Below are 13,158 nucleotides of genomic sequence, written 5' to 3'. Positions count from 1 at the left end.
CCATGGAAGACACGAACTTCTCACACCCCCAATGTGTTACCGAGAATTGGTTAGCATTATTTATATGGGCAAATTTAACACTGCATTTCATCGTGTTGTCACATCTCCCTTTTTTATTTTGCATGCAAACTTTAATCTCATTTAAACCACCTTTCGAGACGAGCAGGTTATTTTAAAAGCACAATATTGTGTGTGTGTGTGTGTGTGTGTGTGTGTGTGTGTGTGTGTGTGTGTGTGTGTGTGTGTGTGTGTGTGTGTGTGTGTGTGTGTGTGTGTGTGTGTGTGTGTGTGTGTGTGTGTGTGATATGACACATAAGAAAAAAAGCAGCTGAAACACAATGTTTAAGAATTCTCATATTTCACACTTTGTATGAGAAGAAATGTAGTTTTCCTGTTTAATTTGCGAGGTTGAAGATGAGCCATCCTTTTCTGCTCTCTGGAGATATCAGTCTAGAACCTAGGTATGTCAAATTATTTAAAAAGGAATAAGGGATTTGCCATCTATGTATATGATTTGAAACGGAAACTGAAATAACAAAAAACTAAAACCGTTTCCTGTGTTTCTCCCTCACAATGTTTTTGGTGCCAGGTTTGCTAGAAGATACTAAATCTTAGATCACCTTGTAGCCCATTCCCTTGAATGGGCCATATGGGGCTCTAAGGCTAACATTCTATCTAGTAAATAATGACTCTAGTCCCCAATCAATATGCTGTGAAGGGGTCTTCCGCCTTGCTCGGGAAGGTTTCACCTCTATTCAGATGAATGGAGCTTAAATCTTTGCATGCACAGAGGCTGCTGCTTCGCCGCATAATCAGTAGGGGCCTTAATGAGAGATGTATCTGCGTGAGATGGTCTCTGTGTAACTAATGTTTTTGCTGCAGGGACTGTGCAATCGATCCAACCTGTGTCCTTTGTATGGAGTGTTTCCAGGGGAGCATTCATAAGAACCACCGATACAAGGTATGGCCAACGACCACCACAATGGAACAGTCTTCAGTCCCTATAGTTCTGTAAAAAGGCTTCTATTTGCCGAATCACCTGGGTTGGGACTGAGATATCCAAAAATAGTTTATCAATTGTATCACATTCATTATGAGATGCCCACGTCCTAAAGAACTGGGCCTGTTTGCAAGAACAAATGCGGTATTAATATTTGATTTTAATTTGAAAAAAATCCAATCTCTGAAACGTATTTTAACCTTCTCGCTGTATTGTAGGCCCCTCTGTGCAGGGAGGGGTTAAAGTCCCTCTGTTCACTGCTTAGCTGAACGATTTCAGGCTGTTTTGAGGTTTGGGTTTTTTAATTTAATTAAATACTGAATTTAGCGTTATTCTTCATGGCAAAGTGGCCTGGTCACTGTTCGAATCCCGCTGTCCGCTCCACAGAGCACGGACTTGGACCTGACAAATTGTACGTTTAGGGCTATGTCCTGTACAATAATGTTTTTATATAAGACTTGTAAAATGACCCTTAAGAGGCACATCTGCATACAGATGTAGTGCAGCTCACTGTTCCCGGGGTCACGTTGCACATGAGTGAAAACCGCGGCAGCCAAGTTGCATTACTGCAGTTTTACGTGTTTGGCAGTTTTTGGCATGACTGTAGATCAGGAACTCTACGTATGTAACTGTTGAAAATAATATATATTATATTTAATTTTATTATGCTGCAACATAAAACCATATTCTCCAGCCCAACCCCTATCCGAGTGCTCAACACTAAACTGCACCAAAGAACTGGGTCACTTTAGAACAGTGTTTCCCAACACCAGTCCTCAGGGAACTCAGTCAAAATGACTGAGCTGCTGATTGACCCACCTGTGCTGGAGCAGGGAGATCCTTAAGACCTGACCTGTTGGGGTTCCCTGAGGACTGGAGTTGGGAAACACTGCTTTAGAAACATGTTTAACTGATCATTACTACAAAACGTGACAAAAAGTTGTTGAAAAAGCGCCAGAAAATAAAGGCGCCACCAAAACTATAATCTCTTTGTAGCATTATGACAATGTGCAGGAAACAAATGGTGTAGGTTACTTGACCATACTATAAAGCTATGTTAAGAACACTGTTGGGTGTATCCTTTCAGATGCATACTTCTATGGGAGGTGGATTCTGTGACTGTGGTGATGCCGAAGCATGGAAAACTGGCCCGTATTGCAAGGGCCATGAGCCAGGTTCATCCGCAATTGCAAAAGAGGTAACGCAACGTACACTGTTAACTCCACAGAGTCCTGATGACGGACATACATTTCTAGCCATCCGATCACCTCTATGGTGTTCAGACAAGTGTGCGTACCAGGGGCTGTCTAACTGAATGGTAATCTGTTCGTAGAAAGAGAGGCATGACCTGTTGATGGCTCCTTGGCACCAACGAGTGTTTGAAGACATTCCCTCCTGTTTGTAGTAGGAAAAGACCTGATGTAACGCTCTACTGTGGAGACCAGCTCTTATTTGTTAAAGCAGTAATATCCCTGGTATTTTGGGACGTCCACGATGTTTGAGATGACCAGTGCTAATCAGTACTGCCAGCATTATGGTGGGCCCCCACATTTTAAGATTCGAACGTGTCTACTTTTGATTGAATTTTGTTGCATGCATTTCGCTGTCAAATAACTCCCAAGGTTCCCATGATCGCTTTTGCCTACATAAATCCAATCTTGGTCTATTCAGCCATTTGACATAAGGGTCTGAATAATGACGGTGCTTCTCCTGAAGCAGAGAGAATGTTACGTACAACCAAGACTTGGCGCACGGCCTTCAGCGCTCCTGAATCTGCTAAGTCCCTTCGCTGCCTGAGAGGCTAGCAACACATTGCAAAAGTGGCGGGCCTCTCAAGGCAGTGAAGTGGTTAAGCAAACGTCTTTCTGCACCCAGGCTGTACCTGCTGGGCTGCTCTGTATAATCTCGCTGTCCTGAAGGGCATTTTGTGACAAGTAATCGGGTTTGTACTTGCTTATCTCTGCATTAATTTCCTTTTGTTAATGATGGCAGCTACTGTACAGTATAACAGGGATTGCTGCTCTGCCAGATGTGGGCTTGGTACTGTTAAGTTCATTGCACTGTTGTGCCTGAATGGATGGTGTGGGAAATCACAAATCATTTTATTATCAGTTTACCATATGTGCTGGACACAATATATAAAAGAGGGGAAGCACAGGACAAAGGTCAGGGCACCCCACATAACCTTTAATGGGAGTTCCAGTCCATTGAAGTCCTATAGTTTTAAGTATTACAGCAAAAACATTGTTAAAGGGACCATTGAGAGACAAGACAATATGCAGTAGGACTTCAAGGTGGATTTATGGGCTTATTCTATATCCGCTGATGGGGCCATTTTCGGTCGATATTCCCCATTAAAGGGTCTCGATTGGCCTCTTCTGCTGAAATGTATTAATAAAAATGTTTTACCAGGAAGTGATACATTGAGAGTTGCCTCTTGTTTTCAAGTATGTCCTGGGCACAGAGTTATGATGACAATACATTGTTACATTAAATGAACAGGGTTATACTATATATATATATATATGTATATGGATATAACCACTGTCATTAAGGTTATGGTGGGTAAAAAAAGTGACAAAAACCCTCCACAGTAAAGCATAAAGCAACTGTAAATATTACTGTATGTTCATTTGCATGTCTTAGACAGGTCTGCAACCCTGTCTTTCCCCATTGTCACCCAGCATACAGCGCTTCCACTGCAGCAAGGGATTCTGGGAAATGACATGCAAATGAGCACTCAGTGCCACCTTTTGTCTCAAGCTCGTATTACACAAGCCAATCCTCAAGCCACTGCATGCTGTTTTAAACACAGCTTATTTGCATGTCATTTCCCAGAATCCCTTGCTGCAGTGGAAGCGCTGTATGCTGGGTGACAATGGGGAAAGACAGGGTTGCAGACCTGTCTAAGACATGCAAATGAACATACAGTAATATTTACAGTTGCTATATGGATATATATATATATATATATATATATATATATATATATATATATATATATATATATATATATATATATATATATATGACCTTTCATGAAGAGTTAAAGATAATGTTATAGGCGTATGTGACGGTTACAGAGCAGATTAAAATGGGAGACAGCTTTAGTTTTAAAAGACCTTAGACTGGTGGAGGCTTTGAGTCTCGGGTAGATTGTTCCAGTCATGAGGTGCACAGTAAGAGGAGGAGCGACCGGATTGCCGTTATAATGAGGTGGTGTGCTGGTTTTCAGAATTCTCCGCCAACATTCAGTAGATAGTGCACGGCTTTTGAGTAATCCAGGTATGTATGATGATATTGGGTGTGGGCCAGGATGGAGGCGTTTGTACTGGATGGAAATGTTTTTCTATGAGGCTACAGTAAATAACAGACTTCCGTTAAAGCTGCAGTTCAAGCTGCAAAATATATATATTTTCCCCCATTCAATATGTGCATCAATACAATCTGCACACTGACACGTGATTTAGCTAAGCTGCAGATCGATCCATTCTCCTGTAATCAATCGCTTTGCTCAGGGTTATTTAAATCAGCATTCTGGGCAATGTAGACCTGGAATATGATTGACCGGGCAGTTACTAGATACAATTGGTTCACTGCTAGAGAGAGGGCGGGTCTCAAGAGCCAGAGCCTATCAGAAGGGGAAGGGGACTGTTACTTTGGAAATGCTTCCTACATTAGCAACATTAAAAAATGTCTTTAAAACATTTTTTACATTTTTTTTTTTTAAATGCTACAAGTATTTTCTCATAGTACAGAACTGATTTATTTAAAAAAAGAAATGTAGGATATTGCTTGACCTGCTGGTTTAAGTAGAAGGTTCATTATCACAAAGGTGGGTAACTTTGCATGAAGCGGTGGTAAGTCCAGTTAGTGTACGCATTGAGCAGACAGCAGATGTGCGCCTTTTTACCTGCCACTGAAAGCGTACGCATTTGCAATGCTAGTCTGTTCAGGGATTGTAGAAGGATTTGGGGGATGGGAGAGGATGTTGTGTGCAGACAAGTGTTGGGAGAGACTGCAGCAAATTTATTTATTTATTTATAAAATGTTTTACCAGGAAGTAATACATTGAGTTGCCTCTCATTTTCAAGTATGTCCTGCGCATAGAGTTCAGATGACAAATAATACATGGTTGCATAAGTGAACAGGGTTATACATTATATACAAGACATAGCAAGCACAGTTAGAGATAATATATATTTTATAGACGTATGAAGCCATTACAGAATAGTGTGCAGGGGGTTAATTGTACAGGCTAACGTGTGGGATAATAGTGTGGTCAGATGAGCTAACCGTTTGCTGCCTTGTGTAGAAGAATTTGTAGAAAGATCCAGTCCCCAGTCCACCTCTAGTTCAACCACATTCACTTAAAGATTCTCACTTTAAGATGCACACTCTTAAGATGCTATGTTACCCCTTATCTACGTGGTGCAGGATGCTCTAGCAGCAGTTCTGAAAGAATTAGAGCAGATGTGGGCCAACGCCAGTCCTCAAGGCCACCAGCAGGTCAGGTCACCTGTGCTGAAGCAGAGATATCCTGACAGCCTGACCTGCTGGTGGCCCTTGAGGATTGATGTTGGTCCACACCTGAGTTAGAGCAACATTGGTTTATTCAGAACGGCTTTACAAGGAGATGTGTTCCATCTTCAGCTTTTCCTAATGGAGAGAATTGCATAGGCTAGAAATAACCTGACGGCCATGCTGAAATATTCACAGGTGTGGGGGAATGGATTGAACCCTGATCTTTTAAAGAGTACACCTATTTTGCGTGTGCATCTCTACGGTATGTCCCAAGAAGGAGAGGGAAGTGAATGTTCCCAAGATCACTCCATGTTTTAGTGACTGGCAGAAAACTAAGCAAGTTATGTATTCCACATCAACACCATAGCAACTGTGATATACCTCCTCCTTATTTATTAAATATGCCTAACTGTGTGTATTTGAATAAGGTAAACATTTGAATTGGCAGCCTGAAACAAGTTCAATCATCCATGAGTTATGTGTTTATTATAATATAAACTTTGTATTGCAAAAGTGAACCCTGAAAATTATCATTCATTTCAATGGAGTGTTTTCTCCCACCCCGAGCTCGCCCCTTGCTAGAGGATGGGCTGCACCATTAAGCAACAGTGTTTATGCAACTGCGACTTCCAATAGCAGAACTGCTTTCGATGTAACCATATTGAACATGACGGGTTCAGGGTTTTCAATACTGTCCTTAACCTGAGTTAAAAGGAACTAGTTGAGTATAATGTTGGTATAAGTGAATTTAGGGTACTGTGGAAAGTATGTGAGGTCATCCGGCTGGTTTAAATGTAACCTTGGCCTCCCTTCTCCTTGCAAAACATCGACTTCTAGTTGAATGAAGAGCTCATGGCGCAGACCAGAAAAGTGTTTCCCTTAGTCATCCGATACATTGTGGACATGACGATCTGGGAGGAAGAGATGACTCTGCCTACACTACTGGAGACCAGGTATAATATGACTACTTCCATACATGACATGCTTATGTAACTGTTCTGCGCCCAATATAATGTGTCATACAGTATGTTTTACTTTGCAGTTGTCAAAATCTGCTGATCTTCAGATCAAAAATAAATGAATAGGTGCATTTGTTTAGATTGGTAAACTTTTTTTAAGCCATACAATGTAACTTCCATGACTATACTTTAGATATTCTCTTCTTCAGGCATGTTTTGCCTTCTTACGGAGTTACTACCCTGGTTTATAAGTTGTTCCTATTGGTAGAGATCATTACCTCTGCATGACCTTTAATTCTTATTTTTCCTGTATAAAGGGCAGAATTGCTGTGCTGTGTAAATAATCAAGCATCCCAGGTTTAGTGTGTGTTTGTTTATATCAAAAAGTAATAATACTGGTTGGTTCCACTGATATTCTAACGACCCTCTATAAGATCTGAAAACCCGTATAAACTTTTTTTTAACGCTATACTGGGGCACTTACCTTTCTTGTTTTTGCTGTAGATATTTGCTTGCTTGATATTTGCTTGACATGTAGCTGGAAGTAGGACAGGAAATGTCCTACAGGCAGTAGAATAAAAGTCTCCTCCCACTACCTGCAGGCAATCTTTCCTGTCCTATAGCTAGAAGTAAACTTTTTGTTAAATGGACTTCCCAAGACTGCAGCTAATGTAGTTTAATCCAGGGGATTCTCAGTCTCTATCCTTCTGATGCTTTGACATCTGCGCCAGGGGTGGCAGCGTGTCTGAGGAACTAGCAACCAGGGCAAGCTGCAAGTTGCCGGGACTCTGCCACCATTGGTCTGAGTTGGGTGCATAAGCTTCACTGCTGTATTTTTGATTTGAAAATGCCAGGGGTGCGACGGAAACACGGCCAATGATTAAAGCGCCGCTTGGCAGCATTGCTCTGTGCAGAGACCTCTGATCAGTTTGAGCTGGAGGAAGCTGTGAAAGTAACTGAGCTGAGGATGCAATCTGCTGCAAACAAAGGGTCGCTGCCCAAAGAAATAAAACATATATATATTTTTCAGTCCAGGTTATTAAAGACAGGGTGGAAACAGTATGGGCCCAGCAGGATAAAAAAAATTACACCCAGAAGGTTTGTCAAAATGTATCCTTTTCCAGAGAAAGAAGTGATATTTGGGGAAGTACCTCCAAAGGTAGATGCAGCAATTTATAGAACTGCGAGGAAGTCTACTCTACCGCTAGACTGCGCAGTATTTTTCAGAGACGCCATGGATAGAAGGGAAATCTTTTTGAGGAAATCGTATATGGCAGATTGTACAGCGTGTAAGCCTGCAGTATTAATAACATCAGTTTCCATGGCCATGAGCATCTGGATCTTAAATATTGAGGAGACATTAGAGAGAGGAGTTAAATGAGCGTCAACCCTAAAAGCTCTATCCGAGTTTAAGGTGGTAACAAATGATATTGTCGATGCGTCGCTGGATGCGGGGAACTGAGCATCTAGATAGATGGCTTTTGGTGGCAGCCAGAAGAGCTTTGTGGCTTAGACACTGGGTAGCAGATTCTTTCACAAAAAAATAACAAGCCCATTACCATTTGCAGGAGAATTTCTCTTTGGGAAGAAATTGGATGCAATTATATCCAAGGCATCAAGAAGTGCAGAGCTATAGTGACATTGCCTGAAGGTCCTAGGAGAGTTTTTGCGTTGGCACTGAATGTGGTGAAATGGGCAAAATTACATATGAGACTTCCAACTAAATTTGTTTAAAACACTGGAATGGAGACCCATATGATATAGTACAGTTCCAACGTGCGGGGAACCCGATTCAAACAAAGAGAATAGTGCTTGTGCAGCCAACACAACATAGACAAACCAGTTTCTCAAAGCGCAGGTCTCCATTAGGACAGAGGTACAAAGTAGAGCTCTACTCACAAGTTCATAATGCAATTCTTCATTTATTGTGACACCTAAGAACAGAGGAGGAACAAAGTTTCAGGTCCCATATGGACCTTTCATCAGATGGGGCCTGAAACGTTGTTTCTCCTCTGTTCCTGGCTATTACAATAAATGAAGAATTGTATTGTGAACTTGTGAGTAGAGCTCTTTGTACCTCTTTCCTAGACGAGGCCTATACTTTGAGGCATTTTTCACCCATGGGATATGAAACAAAAGATGTATTTATATCCAGAAACAAAAGACAAAGTAAATTGGTGGAAGGTTCCCCCCAAATCTTCAGGAAGGTTTATACGCTACACCAAGTGTATTGGTTAAATATCCCCACGTGTATTGGTTAAATATCACCACAGATGCTATCAATTCAGGCTGGGGAGTACAAGTGGTGCAAGGAAGCTGGTCAGTAGACTGCCAGTTACCTGAACCTGCTACAATTAAAAACAGTTGGGAACATTTTTTCATCACAGAATAACTTGCTTATTTTTTTGCTAGGTGAAATGAGTGTAGTTATGATTAAAGCGAGTATAGAGTTAATATCTACCTCTTTGCTCAGGTATTCAATAGTCCTTTGTGTTTAAAAGCTATTATAATAGTATGTATCAAGCTCTTCATTTAAATCCATTTGACGCTTGAAAAAAACAAAAAACCAGTTGGGAAAGCCTTAAAAGCCTTCCAAGACCGTCTGTACAAGGCGAAAAAATACAAATCTGGTCAAACAGCACGGTGGTGAAATATATAGCCAAGCAAGGAGGAACAAAGAGCCGACGGTTAATGTCATTGACCGCATCAATCCTTTCATGGGCAGAATGTCGTGGCAAATATTAAAGGAATCCACATACCAAGAGCCAGAATACTACGGTTATTTCAACAAATAGTAGAGTGTTGTGGTCAACCCGACGTGGACCTGATGGTCACGTACCTGAACAGAAAAGTGATTTTTGTTATTGCTCTGTCATTTTATCTGTGTGATTCTGGTGGACACTTTCAGCTTCCAGTGACCATACACACTGTCATATCTATTTCCAACAAGTCCTCTCTTGTCAAGTCAAGATTCTGAGGTAATTAAAGACCGAGGCAGATGTCATAATGGTGCCTTATTGGCCAACGAGGCTGGAGTTGACCCATCTAATAAATATGGCGATAGATACTCTTGCGACTCTTCAAGGTGTTAACTCAAGGCCTGGTTCAACACTCGGATCTGAGGAAATTAACCTTGATGGCTTGGAGATTGAGTGACCAGTCTGGAATGGTTATTCAGATAGAGCTATACAAACCCTATTGGAAGCAAGAAAAAAGTCAACCTCCACAATATATCGCATTTGGTTATGTTTCAGGCATTGAGGTTTAAGGAGATATATAATTATTATTTTTATTTTTTTTACACACCAACCTCTGCGGCTCTCGTAGAGTTCCTACAGGAAGAATTAGACAGAGGGCTAAGTCTGATGTCTTTGAAGGTACAAATGTCTGCATTATCGTCTCATCTGGAAATGAGCCTAGCGTCAAACCCTCATTTGTTTTTTACAAGCAGTCTAGTGATGAAGACCAAGCCAGAATTGTAGTTGTAATAACACTGATGTATTTTTATTTTTTGTTAATTAACTGTATTCTATGCTTTTCGGTCATTGTATATATTTGTAAAGATGTGTCGAATTCAAAAGTTGATTGTGATGGAATATGGAGCATCTAAGTCTGAATGTTAAACGGATCACACTGCTTCTTCGCTTGTAGTGGTCAATTTCAATGATGTGACGTAATAAAATAATTTACAAAGACCAAGTAAGATGTACAGTTCCAACATGGGACCTCTCTGGTACTAGAAGCACTAAAGGTGCGTCCTTTGGAACCATTACACAGATCCCTTCTGAAGTTGCCATCATGAAAAAACTGTATTTCTCATTACCATGTAGAGAAGGGAAGCAGGCACATGGACTTATGCAAAAGAAATTTAATGTGCCACAAAGAAATCCAACGTCTCAGCAGAATCTCACTGCCTTTATCAAGGAGTGTAGCCCTCTCCTTGATAAAGGCAGTGAGATTCTGCCGAAACGTTGGATTTCTTTGTGGCACATTAAATATCTTTTGCATAAGTCCACCTGCCTGCTGCTTCCCTTCTCTACACTGTATTCCTCTGGGATGTCTGGACCTCTCTGGACACAGTGCACCGGCAGATAAGTACCCCCCTCTAGCACCATACTGCAGTGTGCATGTACTTCTCTCGATGACTGTATGCATTTCTTATTACCATAACATCAGCAAGAAGAGTGAGTCGCCTGCAGGCTCTATAAAGGAAATTACCTTCTTTTTTTTTTAAATTTAACCTTTCATATAAGGTTGATGTGGCCAGTTTACCACTTCCTGCCTAAGTTTGTCTCATCCAGGAGATTGTAATTCCCTACTTTTCGCCAAATCCTTGAAATCAGAAAGGGGCACTACTACACAATCTCGATGCTGAGATGCTTAAAGATCTACTTGAACAGAGTGCAGTGTCTCAGTCAGCTAGGCCAATGATGCGGGGTCGTCACGTCATGTGACCCGCAGCGTCATTTGATGTCATGACATGTCTCCATGGCAACGGTGTCATTTGATGCCACGTTGTTGTAGAGACGCGTGACCATAGCCTGGTAATTAAGTTTACAGAGACAAAATGCCGTGTGCCCCCCCCCCCCAGAAAGTCTCGGGATCCCCAGTTTGCGCACCGCTGGTCTATGTTATCAAAATAAATATCTTGGAAGCAGGTCCTGGTGTGGTATTGTTTCCCTCCCTGTTATATTACTTGGGTGGGTATGTCTCTATGATGCCCACTGCCACGGAGAAGCGGACAAGAGAAAATGTATTGTCCGCTTACCGTCATTTCCTTTTCCTGGAACCCAATTTATGGCAGTGGGCACACTAGCCCTCCCTACGTCTAATCATGTCTCAGTTGTATTTTTCAACTGTGGAAGAAACCAGGGACTGCCTGCAGAACACTTCCTGTCCTACTTCCAGCTAAGGATGGAGTTAACCCTATGGTGCCTGGTGCCATAAATGGGTTCCAGGAAAAGAAAATTACAATAAACTGACAATGTTCTCTTTTCTGCATAATAATTTACTGCGGTTATTTATCAGACTCCAGGGTGCAAAACTGGGGGAAACCGGGTGCAAAAGAAGTGCGCTGGATCTATCAAAAGGGTTTCCTTTTGTGATAAATTTGGCAACAACACTTTTTTTTGCATGACTTTTGGACCCTTTTTTGCAGCCAGGAGACTTTGGCAAATAGGCCCAGTGTGCATGAAAGGAGTTCTAATTAAAAATGAAGTTGCCTAGGTCTTTCTCACATTTTTGGAGAGGCTCTTCAACTGTAAAAGGTATTTATTAGCATTATTCTACATAACTGTGCAAGGTTTGCTCATCTAGTTTCTGTAACCAGATAGTTTTAATGATTTATTTTTCTTGTATTGCACTGACGGCATGTGTGATGCTGTGCAAAGAACGCATGTCTCATAGTGCTTGTAATTTATTTTGTTTTTGTATCGAAGGTACAGGAAAATAAAATGATTTGCACAATAAGTGGAGGTGTCTCAAGCCAGGTTCTCCTCTATAAAAGGCAGTTACCACCAGTACACTTGAGCGCCATAGAATACCGATACCCATTCCAGACCAATATCCTATTTGTATACCTTGTGCATTAACAGCTGTTTGCCAATTTTAAATGGTTACCACTTAAAACTGGTGTTGCTGGAACTCATGGTAAACATGTGACCTACAACTTTTCTAACCAAATTCCTGCTTGTCCTGCAGCAAAGAGAAGACAAACCACTATTACTGTGTGCTCTTCAATGATGAGCATCATTCCTATGACCACGTTATCTACAGTCTACAAAGATCCCTGGGTTGTGACCTTAAAGAAGCACAGATTCACACCACTACAATTGATCGAGAGGTCAGTCTTACAGATTCTGTCTTTAATGATGTGACGAAGACGCTTTTTTTATGTATAGGTGCATCTGATATCGCTTGGCAATGTGTGTCAGTCTATGTAAATTGTGCTCATCGTCTTGGCTCTATTGTAAACTTGGCATATTGTGGCCATTGCCATTAGGGATATGTATTGGGGGTGTCATAAGACTATTTCCCAGCTAGTTGCTGGCATGTGGCAGAAATCTAATACCAATACAAATGTAGAAACCTGACATGTCCCACAGTCCCACAGTATGGGCTCTGGGTACAATGCATTGATTCTGTCTAAGAAGCTTTTGGTTACATAATCTTGCCACAAATTTAATCTGTATATTAATTTTTCTTTTATTGTATATCATTTTTTTAAATACTTATTTCCAGTTGTGGATTATATATGTTCATTGTTTACAAATGCAGTATTGTCATTGGTGGACTTTGAAATGTATTATCACCCCCGAAAATATAAATATCTATCTATTTCGCTATGCTTTTAATAAAAGTGAAAGCTAGTCATATTTTTTACGGTGATTTTCAACCGGTTTAAGTACATTGGAACCCTTTAGATAAAACCTGAATTGTAAGATCTCTGGCGTAGAGATTCCTTCTCCCATCTTTTTGTTTGCACGTTACAGCATTTTAATATAAAGTACAGCTCAACCCTGTTATAGCGTGATCCGCTATAATGCGGATCCGCTTATAACGCAGTTTGAGCGTGGACCCGAATAAACGGGCATTTAAAAAAAAATTTACATTAGCGCGACCCCGGTTATAGTGCGGTCGGATCGGGTGGCCCCCGAGGACCGCGCTATAACAGGG

The 13,158-nt window shown here is 41.1% G+C and overlaps 1 protein-coding gene across 3 annotated transcripts in view; it reads left to right on the top strand.

Moving 5' to 3' along the window:
• UBR1 (ubiquitin protein ligase E3 component n-recognin 1) overlaps positions 1-13,158 on the top strand; it is a 108,751-nt gene that overhangs the window by 24,619 nt on the left and 70,974 nt on the right. For all 3 annotated transcript variants that reach the window (XM_075614280.1, XM_075614279.1, XM_075614281.1), the window contains exons 3-6: positions 883-961; positions 2,088-2,198; positions 6,362-6,477; positions 12,184-12,325. In XM_075614280.1, the coding sequence (XP_075470395.1) occupies positions 883-961; positions 2,088-2,198; positions 6,362-6,477; positions 12,184-12,325 (448 nt within the window). The remainder of the gene's footprint in view (positions 1-882; positions 962-2,087; positions 2,199-6,361; positions 6,478-12,183; positions 12,326-13,158) is intronic.

This window comes from Ascaphus truei, chromosome 9 (genome assembly GCF_040206685.1).
Source record: "Ascaphus truei isolate aAscTru1 chromosome 9, aAscTru1.hap1, whole genome shotgun sequence".
In the NCBI taxonomy this organism is placed as follows: domain Eukaryota; kingdom Metazoa; phylum Chordata; class Amphibia; order Anura; family Ascaphidae; genus Ascaphus; species Ascaphus truei.
Note: the sequence above shows the minus strand (reverse complement) of the source record. Positions and strands in the feature narration are given on the sequence as shown.